This window comes from Diabrotica undecimpunctata, chromosome 7 (genome assembly GCF_040954645.1).
Source record: "Diabrotica undecimpunctata isolate CICGRU chromosome 7, icDiaUnde3, whole genome shotgun sequence".
In the NCBI taxonomy this organism is placed as follows: Eukaryota; Metazoa; Arthropoda; class Insecta; order Coleoptera; family Chrysomelidae; genus Diabrotica; species Diabrotica undecimpunctata.
This window is the reverse complement of record NC_092809.1, coordinates 123,990,584-124,003,009: the sequence shown is the minus strand read 5'-3', so window position 1 is coordinate 124,003,009 and position 12,426 is coordinate 123,990,584. Positions and strand designations below refer to the sequence as shown.

At 34.3% G+C, this 12,426-nt stretch overlaps 1 protein-coding gene across 2 annotated transcripts in view; it reads right to left on the bottom strand.

Moving 5' to 3' along the window:
• Nucleotides 1-12,426, bottom strand: part of LOC140445775 (netrin-1-like) — an 879,901-nt gene that overhangs the window by 113,593 nt on the left and 753,882 nt on the right. For both annotated transcript variants that reach the window (XM_072538112.1, XM_072538113.1), the window contains exons 3-4: nt 12,153-12,302; nt 7,101-7,181 (exon numbers count right to left, since the gene is read on the bottom strand). In XM_072538112.1, coding sequence (XP_072394213.1) covers nt 7,101-7,181; nt 12,153-12,302 — 231 coding nt within the window. The remainder of the gene's footprint in view (nt 1-7,100; nt 7,182-12,152; nt 12,303-12,426) is intronic.

Genomic DNA, 12,426 nt, shown 5'->3' with positions numbered 1-12,426 from the left:
TATAGTATTATTTTCCTTAAAAAGATTCTAACTCTTTTAATGTAGTTTTTAGGAAAGAAAAGACTATCTTTCTATTCAGCAGGAAGATTCTTGTAAGCAGCGTCTAATTTAAATAGCTTAGGAACCTTATTGTGTTGTTTTGTCCAGGAAATCCATGTAAGTACCTTTTGATTTCTATTTTTGTAGTTACCCCTTTCCAGTCCCTCTTTTTTTATTATTCACTTACTCACGCCCAGCTCTCCCATCAAACCAAGAGTAGCCGTTTGCAAACGTTCCGGTTTGTTTTGCTTACCCTATCTTCAGCCCAGTAATTTCTGTCCCCAATTTTCAACGCCCTATAAGTAATACCCTATGTGGTAGGCAATATAGAACCGTTACAACATCACGCCGTGACTTGTTTGTTTCTGTTGATAACGTGTCGGCGAATCTAACAAGAAAAGGCGCCGTCTCCATGGCTTGCGTTTTTCTTGTCAGTATTTAGATTAGAGCGGTACAATGGAGTTTGACAAGAACGAGCAACAAAAACTTGAAAATTATTGGCAAGAAATTATGTCAGATGAAAAATCGGATGAGTTTGGCGACACTTTTCATTCGGACGACTACCAACCAACTGATTCTAGTGACAGTGAAAATGAATAGAGTACTCCGGAACAGAATAAAAAAAGAAAACGTGTGGCCTGAAATACCAAACCTTTGGGAGAAGATGTATCGGCGTCCACCAAAAAAGAATATAGGAATTTCGGAGAACATGTTAATGCTGCTATAGAATGTGTCATTGCCCAACATTCTGAAGTCTCCGAAAAGGAAATTTTAGAAGAACCAATAGTATCCAATGCAATAAATGAAGCTATTATCTGCGGGCCGGTCAACACCGAAAATTTACAAAAATTTATATTTGAGGACTATCATTTTGCAGGTTTTCATACACAATTATACGAAAACTTCTACAACAAATCTCCCCCTTTTCAATTCTACGAATATTGTATAGACGATTGGACCATGATGGTCAATATCTAAATAATTTTGTTTAACTGATTTTGATTTTTTTAAATTTTTAGGTCGAAGAAACAAATCGTTATGCTCTGCAGTATCAAAAAAGAAATCAGAAAAAAAGCGCAGTACAACACTGATGTCGCCCAAAATAAAATGATTTCTGAGTATATTTATATGGATGGGATTATGTCATTTCCCATCTTTTTATTCGTACTGACCAAAGAATGATCTTTATGTGAATAATATCAAAGAAGTAATGTCAAGGAATTGCTTCTAGTTATTGTGGAAAACTCTGCATTTCAACAATAATTCAGTAACAACAGATGGCCGTTTGCAGAAGATCGTTCTGTTGGCTAGCGGACTGAAGGATAAATTCAAGGCTGCCATCGTTCTAAAGGAAAACGTGCTCATTGACGAAACTTTATTGCCTTTTCAAGGGCGACTTAACTTCGAGCAGTATATTGCCAACAAGAGACACAACTTTGAGATAAAATTATTCAAACTTTGTCTGGAAGGTGGTTATACCTACGATTTTAACGTATATTGTGGAAAAAGAACATGCTGCAGGTAGAACAGTACCAACAAATGTAGTGATGAAACTTATGGATGGACTGCTTGACAAAGGACGAACACTTGCGATTGATAGCTAGGTACTTCAGTTCTGTTACACTTGCACATGAACCGAAAAACTTATATGATTGGTACGCTACGTGCAAACCGTAAATATAATCTCAAAAACGTCATTTCTAAAAAAATAAAAGTAGGCAACATGTAGCTGAACAAAGTAATTCGGGCATCGCTCAATAATCTAACACTTGCATGTGAAGCTTTAGGTTTGGAAATAAATATCAAGAAGACAAATGCATTGATTAAAGGTAGAAATATATAACTCAAACCCAAAGATATATGTAGTAGAAAATCGAGCACATCAAGCAGTTTAAATACTTGGGTTGTCTGCTAAACGATAATTGGGACCCTGAAACTGAAATAAAGAGCAGAGTAGAACAAGCCAGAAATGCTTCTTTCGAATTTGCACTGACTGATCGCAAGTTGGACTTCAACCTGAGATACAAGATGTTAAAATGTTACGTTTGGCCTGTTCTCTTGTAGGCAATGGAATCGTGAACGTTAAAATAATTTTTTTGAAATGTAGTCCCTTCTTCTTCCTCAACCATTTTCCATTCATCCTCTTGCGTCATCTAATTTACTATTTGCCTGCCACTGCTCTTATGTCATCTCTTTTGAGGTCTTTCATGCTTGTTGTCCTTGAAGTGTAGTACCTGTGCCGAATGCTTAAAATACCATGAAAGGACAGAGTCAGAAGTGAGAAAGTATTAGGAAGAGCTGACCTCCAGGATAGGAAACTTTTTGATTAAATAAGAAGTAAGATTTTAGGACACATAAGCATTTAGGGCACATATTACGAGGAAAACGATAAACTTTTCAGCAACTAGTACTTGCAAGAGAGGTCTAGGACGTAAAAAACACTCATGGCTGTGTAATATTTGGCAATGGACAGGAATCCACACTCATGAAATCCTTCGTAATGCTGTTAAAAATAGAATAATTTAATTCTAACTATTTAAAATCTTACCTGACAAGAAAATGTACGGTAGACTCCTACGCAGAAATGCAGGGAACCTTAAGAAGAAGACGACAATTTTGATCACGAGGCCGGGTTCAATGAGAAGAGCAACATTAATTTTCATTTTTTAACAGAAATATAACCAAATCATATTGTGTGTTAGTTATTGAGTTTTTAACGATAAAGGTTCTAATTTATACAGGGTTCAATTTTAAATTCGTACTTTTGTCTGAATAATTTGTGTAGTTTGTTTTTTTAGTTCTTTGTTTTCAGTCCAGCTGTCAGAGAGTTGACCCCTAATAATCGTACAAACAAGCTAAATTTTGTTGAGAAAAAGATGCAAAAAAGTTTGCCACTTTTACCCCCTGGCCTAACAGCCCCCTCGGAGGGGGGTAAAAACGCAAAAAAATCGATTTACCAAGAATCTGTAGAACTTAGAAAAAAATGTTTCAAATAAAAAATGTAGTTGAGATAATTTTAAACAAAAACATCAATTGGCATTTTTTGTGTAGAATGAACCGTTCTCTCAGAAAGAACGCTTGAAGCGACCGTCGATTTTCAATGTCAGTTACTCGCACGAAATAAAAATTCAATCAAATTTGTAACAGCTCGACGGTGAAAATTCGATAGCTTCTGATCCAAGTGTCCTATCGACAACAATCAAGGTGCGTTTTAAAGGTAGAGAGTGGAGCTTTTATATGCAGTTTTTGTACTTTGTTGCAAATAAACTCAATTTTTATAAATGTGTTAAATAAACAAACGTGGCGCGATCTTTGCCATTTTTTACGATTCTCGTAAGATGAATAGAATTGATCTCTTTCATTGACCAGTCGTAGTAAAATTTCCATTTCTAGAGGTCAATCTTTAATATTTATGACAAAATTTCAATTTTGATTTGGGGCAACAAATATGATGCGGAAATGCCTCTAAGAAGACGGGTTTGGGAGTAGTTTATAGTAGAAGTTTGGATCTTAAAAAAAACATACTAGTATAATTAAAAAAAAAAGTTTTTAAACGTTTTACATCGTTTGTTATGTAAAAGTTTAAATCCAGCGTTTTTTAAGCATATTTCAAATACCTCACATATGTTGCCAAAACTCGAAACTAAAATTTAATGCTATAAGTTTAGAAGATTAGGCTCTAGTAATCGAAACTTTATAGAGGCCCGTCAATGAAATGAATAGATTATATTGATCTTATGAGAATCATAAAAAATGGAAAAATCGCGCCATGCCATCGCATAAAATTTCAGTCTATTTGCGGCAAAATACAAAAATTGGATACGAAAGCTGAACTCTTTACCTTTAAAACGCATCTTGATTTTTGCCTATAGATCACTTAAATCAAAAGATATCGAATTTTTACCGTCAAGCTGATACAAATTTTATTGAACGTTGATTTCGCGTGCGTAACTGACATTCAAAATCCACGGCCTCTTGAAGCGTTTAATGGTTAAATGGAAAACGGAAAATAATAAACATTTTTGTTTAAAATTATCTCAGCTACATTTGTTATTAAAAATATTTGTTTCTACGGCATACAGATTCTTCTTCTTCTCATGGCGCCGTCTCCTTTCGAAGGTAGGCGATCCAAATGGCAATTGTAGTTTTGGAAACTGCTACGCGAAAGATTTCTGCGGATGAGCGGTCGAACCATCTCCTCAGGTCTTTCAGCCACGAGTTCTGGCGTCTTCCTACTGATCTTTTGCCCTCTACTTTTCCTTCCAGTATAACTTGAAGTAATTCATATCTTTCGCCTCTCAACACATGACTCAAGCATTGCATTTTCCTCTCTTTGATTATTCTTAGTAATTCTTTTTGTTTACACGTGCGACGAAGTACCTCAACATTAGTAACTCTTTGTACCCATGGAATTCTCAACATTCGTCTGTATATATACATCTCAAAGGCATCTATTCTTTTTTCTATTTTAGAGTCCATTGTCCAGCTTTCACAGCCATACAGTAAGACAGAAAAAACATAACATGTGATCATTCGGATTCTAAGCTGTAGACTAGGGTCTGATCTTGTAAAAAATGTTTTTATACTCATGAGTGTTTTCCTTGCTTGTTCGATTCTTGATAGGATTTCTTTTTTTGGATTACACTGACTATTGATGTTTGCTCCCAAATATTTTATGGAATTTACCTGTTCTATTATTTGACCATTGGCATACACCTGTACGTTTATTGGTGTCTTTGAAAATAGTAAAGTTTTAGTTTTGGAAACGTTTAGATGTAAACCAAACATTTCGCTGTGGTAAACTATCGTATTTATTATATTTTGTAGTTCTTGTGCGTTGCTTGCTATTAAGACGGTATCATCAGCATATCAGATGTTGTCTATGCTGATTCCGTTAATCTTAATTCCGCCTTGGCCCTCGTCTAATGTTTCTTTGAATATAGACCCCGAATACAAATTAAACAGTAGCGGTGATAAGACGCAACCCTGTCTCACTTCTCGTCGGATTTGTATGTCTTCGGATGTTTTGTGCTCTATTTCAATTGTTGCCGTTTTGTGCCAGTATAGTTCTGAGATAATTCGCAAATCTTGTTCGTCAACTCCAGTTGTTCTCAGAATTTCGATCACCTTTTGATCGTTAACGCAGTCAAATGCTTTTCGATAGTAAATAAAACATGCATATACATCTACATTCATGTCTCTGCATCGTTGCGTCAACACATTTAAAGCAAAAAGAGCCTCTCGTGTTCCCAATCCGTTTCGAAATCCGAATTGAGTGCCACTCATCTGGAACTCGCACTTCTTGTAAATTCGTGTATGGATAATTCTGAGAAAAGTTTTAAGGACATGAGACATCAAGCTTAATATTCGATAATAATCGCATTATGAGGAATTCGATTTTTTTGGTAATGCTACGAATGTTGATTTTTTTACCTGTGTCATATATCTTATTGAATAGTGCTGTTATTAAATTTAGGGTTTTAATTTCGTTATCTGCAATTAGTTTTAGTATTTCGACATTGATATTGTGTGGACCGGTGGCTTTTCCATCTTTCTGAGATTTTACTGCGTGACTCACTTCTTCTTTGGTTATTTCTGGGTCTTTTTCGTTTATTCGATTATCTGTGGATGGTGGAGAACAAGGTCTATCGTCGTCAAAAAGAGTTTGTATGTATTCTTTCCATCTCTCTAGTTTGTCTTCTGTACCCATAATTATTTCGTTATTATCATTTTTTAATATTGTTGCTTGTCTCTTTTTATGTCTACCTGTCATTTCTTTACTTTTTTATGAATATTTGTCGTATTTTTCCTGAAGTTGTTCGATTTCTAGGCATTTTTTTGACATCCAGTTTTCTTTCGCCTCCCTGCACTTTTTTCTAATGATTTTGTTGACTCACTTGTATTCTATTGGGCTTGTTTTATGTTTTCGTCTTCAGATCTATGATCGTCCATCAGATCTATGATCTCTTGCGTTAACCATTATTATTTTTTGTTGTGTTTTATGATCCCGATGTCTTCTTCTTGTATCTTTGTTATTTTTGTTTTTAGAGCAGTCCATGTTACTTCAATGTCTGTCTGTACCAAGTTTTCGATCGTTTTTATTTCTTCCTCAAGCTTGATACTTATTTCTTTTTTCTGTTCAGGGTTCTTCAATTGTGAGATGTCTATTTTTCTTGTCACTGTTTTCTTTTTGAATTTAAGAAATCTTTTTAATCTAAAATCCATTATAACTGAATTGTCATCGCAATGTATATCAGCTCCTACAGTATACAGATTCTTGGTAAATCGATTTTTTTGCCCCGGGAAGATTTTTCTGGGAGAAGCCCGGAGGTAAAAGCGGTAAACTTTTTTGCATCTTTTTTGGAGTCCCAAAATTAATATTCTCGGCAAAATTCAGCTTGTTCGTATGATTTTTAGAGGTTCAGTGGCATTTTCGTCTCTGACGACTGGAGTATTTTCCGATTATTGATGTTACAACTAGTTTATAATCCCGTTTGAATGTTCCTATGAACGAAATAAATTTTCCTAAAGTTTAAAAAACAAAAAAGAAATCATTTTATTTAATAAAATAGCAACTTTAACTCAAGCTAACTAGTTTTTTTGTCAACTAGTCAGTCACGACTATTTTTTTCCTGTCTTGTACGTTTTGGGTATAAATATCTATTATTTTTACGTGTTTATAATTCAGTTGTGATTTATTAATTTTAATTTAGAAAATATATTTCTCTTTACTATTGGTAATTCGATTGACAGTTTTCAATATCAAATATCAAATATCAAGTGGTTTTCAATATCAAATCCACCAAAAAGGGTAAAACGGACCAATATGCTCTATGAACACAGTGAACCTACAAAAAAATTCAATTGATCATTTTTGTTAAATCTTAATAAAAAATTCTTAAACCGTTGTCCGGACTAGAATACCGCAATCGTGACACAAAAGTGTGACTATATATTTATCTGCCGTTAAATATTTTTTATGTGCTTGTTCCGTATATTTATTCTTAATATTCCTTTGGTTAACTAAGCAAACAACTTAATATTAGTAAATATTAACTTACCTCCTGGCTTGGAAGTATCCGGATAATCGTCGTAGCCCTCATTATCTTCTTCGGTAGCCATCATCTGAACTACAGGAATTTCTGTAATAATAATAAAAATAAATCTCTTTTGTTCCAGAATAAGAAATATAATAAAAAGGAAAGAAGATTATGAATGTATGAACTTTATATATCGAGAAAAAATATTTCGTGATATTATCGTGAGTATAATAGTTTTTATAAAAAAATATTTGTTTAAACAAACTCTTATCATCATCAATTAGCCTATATTTGTCCACTGCTGAACGTAGGTCTCCTGTAAAATTTTCCACACATTTATATCTTAAGCTTCTTGCACTTAATTTATGGTGATGCGCTTTATATCATCTGTCCATCTAGTCGGTGATCACCCTCTACCTCGATATACCTCTTGCCTTGGTCGCTATTCCAGAATATTTCTTGGCCATCTATTATCCATCAATTTGGCAACATGTTCGCACCAAGCCCATTTAGCCATGGCTATTCTTTTAACTATATCTATGACTCCTGTTCTTCTTCTTATTTCTAGGTTTGGTAATTTATCTCGAATGGTAATACCTAACGTTGATCTTTTCGAAGCATGTTGTGTAATTCTTATTGTATTTATTATTTCTTTTGTCAGATTTAGTGTTTCTGCACCATATGTAAGAACGGGTAAAACACATTGGTTGAAAACCTTTCTTTTTTTAAGCGAACTGGAATATTAGACTTAAAAATGTTCAGTCTACCAATATGTGACATATCCTTCGTTAGATTTCAGTTATGTGATTATCTCGGCCTAAGGGAATGTCATGCCCTAGATATTTGTAAGCTATTACTTCGAAACGATAAATATTCTCTTCTGCGCGTCATCATGCAAGGAAGAGTAGAGGGAAGAAAAAACTTTTGAATAAAGAAGAAATCTAGGCTAAGGAATATCAGAGATTGGACTTACCTCAGTGTTGAACAGATATTTTACGTTGTAAAAGATATGGAAGATATGGACAGCACAATAAAAAGGAGAATAATTACTTGTTCGATGCCATGACTTTCAATCTGAATTTTATGACTACAACGTTGGTCATAAATTTTGTCTTTAAGATTTTAATAATAATTGTTTTTCACGTTTCATAGAGCGTTTTTGTAGATTTATTAACTCTTATCAAATATTAAAACGATGTCATCGAAAAGTCTTAGGTGGTTCAGATCCGCTCCATTTATATTAATTCTCATATTATCCTCTCGTTTCATTCGCTTAAACGTAAATTCGAGTACAGCTGTAAACTATTTGGAACTTTTTGGTATCTTCATGAAGTCGGACACAAGCTGTAACAGTTTAATAGATACTTTTAATCATGGCAATATATTGGTAGTCAGCCAATGCTCGAAGCATTTTATGATGATCTATAGGATTAATCATTTGTTTCGAATCTGAAGCGAAACCCAGCCTGTGGATTGGTAACTATTTAGTTCACAAGCCGTTTTGTTATTATCTTCATGAATAATTACTATTTTAATGGGAATCAGCCACAATTAAAATAGTAATTGCTTTAAGATGCCACAAGAAAATAGCTTCAGAACAATATCTTTATGAATAGTTTGTATATATGGGGGAGCAAACTAATAGGCATGTAGTTCTTTAGGTCTGAAATGTCACCTTTTTGTATTATGGTTATTATTGCATTATGTCATTGGGAGGAGGTTACGTTTCTTGTCAAACAAACATTCAACATCTTTTTTACCATATTTATTAACGTTTCCCCTCCTTCTTTGATTTGTTCTATGACTATTCCATCTTCTCCAGGTGATTTATTGTTTTTTTTTAATCTTCGAGAGAACTCTTTATAGTTCCTGTGTTATGATATCTGAGATATCTTTTGAGCTTACATTTTGGACTTTTGTTATTTGACTTTGATTGGGATTTTCTCGCTTAGACAATTCTGAGTAAAAAAGCAAACACTATTTTGCAATAAATATGATTTTTGAAAAAAATATAAGATCCACTGTATAATCCACTGTTTCATCGACTTCGAGAATGCATTCGACAGGGTCCGACATGAAAAACTAATAGAAGTACTGAGAAACAAAGATATAGACAGACGAGACTTCTTCTTCTTCTTCAAGTGCCGTCTCCATCAATGGAGGTTAGCGGTTATGGTGGCAAACGTTTGTCTATCTTCAGCTGTTCTTAAGAGTTCCTCAAATCCAAGTCCAGTCCAGTTTCTGATATTACGTAACCAGGACAATTTTTTTCTTCCAATTCCTCGCTTTCCTTCTATTTTGCCTTTTATTATCAACTGAGGGATGTAGTATTTCTCGTTGCGCAAAAAATGCCCTAAATAACTGGTTTTTCTTCTTTTGACTGTTCTCAATAGTTCTTTTTCTAAATTGAGTCTCGCTAGTACTTCTTCATTTGTTTTTCGTGCTGTCCAAGGAATTTTTAAAATTCTACGGTACACCCACATTTCAAATGCCTCGATTCTATTCAGGCTCTTTATTTTTAAAGTCCATGTTTCGACTCCGTAGAGAAGAACAGACCAGATAAAACATTTTACAAGTTTTAATCTCAATTTAATATTTATATGTGTATCGCAGAATAGAACGCGCATCTTAAAGAAACTATCCCTAGCTTGAGCAATTCTCGCTTTAATTTCTTGTTCTGGGTCCAGCTTGCAATTAATCCAACAGCCAAGGTATTTGTATTGGTTTACCTGTTCTAAAATATTCCCATTTATTTTTATAGGTAAGGGGATATTCTGTTTTCTTTGGATCACCATTACTTTTGTTTTTTTTTTCGTTGATCTTCATTCCAAACTCTCGACAAGCATCCTTAAGGTGGTCTATAACCCTCTGTAAGTTTGTGTCTGTATCAGCCAGTAGGACAGTGTCATCTGCATATCTTATGCTAGATATTGGTTCTCCATTAATTTTTATTCCTGTGGAAAGGTTTTCCAAGGCTTGCTTGAATAGTAGTTCCGAGTAAAGATTGAACAGCATAGGGGACAGTATGCATCCTTGCCTTACTCCTTTATTTATACTAATATTTCTAGATGTATGATCGTCGATCCTAATCTTGGCACTCTGCCTCCAATACAAGTTCTTAATTAGTCGGAGATCTTTGCTATCCAAGTTGATGCTCTGCAAGGAATTTAACATTTTATTATGGTTTACGCGATCAAATGCCTTTTCAAAGTCTACAAAACATAGAAAGACATCCTTTTGTTGGTCGTAACACTTCTGTAGCAGTACTTGTAATGAAAACAAGGCCTCTCTGGTCCCCATTCCGGCTCTGAATCCAAATTGATCGTATCCAACTTCTTTTTCACACCTTTTGTATACCCTATTGTGAAGTATTTTTAATAGAATTTTAAGCATTTGGCTCATAAGACTTATTAATCTAAAATCTGCGCATCGCCTGGAGTTAGCTTGTTTTGGAATGGGAATAAAAATAGATTCTAACCATTCCTCTGGTATTTCCCCAGTATCGTAGATTGTATTAAACAAAATTACTAACAAATCAATGTTATTACTTTCGATCAATTTAAGTATTTCAGGATAAACTTCATCAGGTCCAGGGCTTTTATTGGTCTTTAATTGTTTAATGGCATATTCCACTTCGACTTTTAGAATTGGTGGGCTTTCAGTGACATTATTTATTGTAATGTCTATTCTTTCATCTCGGAACAGCTGTTGTATAAATTTTTCCCATTCTTCTATTTTATCTTTGGTGTTATGAATTAACTCTCCGTTGTTATTTACCAGTGGGCAATGTTGTTTTTTGTGGATGAATGAAAATTCTTTCACCTTCTTGTACATAAGACGTAAGACGAGACTTACGAATCATTATCAATCTGTATTGGAATCAAAAGGCCAATATAAAGATAGAAGAACAAAAGTCCGAAAATATAGATATAAAGAGAGGAGTAAGACAGGGCTGAGTTCTGTCACCATTACTGTTTAACGTGTACAGTGAAACCATATTCCAGGAAGCGATAGCGGATCTGGGTGATGGAATCTCTGTAAACGGAAGAATAGTACATAACATAAGATTCGCTGATGACACCGTTATAATGGCAGACACCCTGGAATCGCTACAAGAATTGGCAAATAGAATTAACGATTATTGCATTAGATACGGACTAAAAATAAATAAGAGAAAAACTAAATTTATGATTGTCTCAAAAACGCAACATGGAAATGAAAGATTAATGATAGAGCAAACCCAAATAGAAAATGTAGAGACATACAAATATCTGGGAACCTGGGTTGATGACAAAAATGACCAAAGCAGAGAAATCAAAGTCCGAATTGAAACTGAAAGCCAAGCATTTGTAAAAATGAAGACAATGCTTACCAACAGAGACCTTCAGTTGCATCTCAGATTGAGGGCTCTAAGATGTTACATATTTTCTATCTTACTATACGGAATGGAAGCTTGAACATTGAAGAAACAACACATAAGAAAAATAGAAGCGTTCGAAATGTGGTGTTACAGAAGAATATTAAAAATTCAGTGGGTTCAAAGGATTACCAATGCTGAGTTAATACGATGTCTAAATAAGGAGTTAGAAATTATGAACAGCATAAAAAGAAGAAAACTAGAGTATTTGGGTCACATAACCAGAGAAGAAAAATATGAGCTGCTGAGAATTATTATGCAAGGAAGGATCCAAGGAAGAAGAAGCATAGGAAGAAGACGCATCTCCTGGCTGAGGAACCTTAGAGAATGGTTTAACTGTAGTTCACTACAACTTTTCAGAGCAGCAGCCAACAAAGTGACCATAGCCGTTATGATATCCAACCTCCGATAGGAGATGGAACTTAAAGAAGAAGTATAATGAATATAGTCAGACGTTAGCTATCAGCATGTCAACAATATCATCGAACTTTTATCTATCCACTGGACACACAACGTCTACCTGATTACCAGTCCATTGCCATATGATACTTAACCAACATATTTTCGTAGTACATCAAATACATCGTCTTCATAAATATTCAAAACATCGAGAAGATGAATATAAAAAAGTATAATTAAATGAAAATAATACTTACTTATACAGGGAGCAATATGTGATCGACTTTGCTGATAACCTTTAGCGCATCGATTACAAGTGATTCCCACAACTCCATCCTTGCAAGGACATTGTCCGGTAGCTTGATTGCACGTTTTTCCTGAAGCACCAATTGGATGGCAATCGCAGGCTGTAACAAAACAGAGAATTAATAAAATATTATTCGCAACCGTACATACTTATAATATTATGTTTTTACGCCATAAAACTATGTATTAATTATAAAAAGTCGTAAATAATAGAAAAATAGCGGT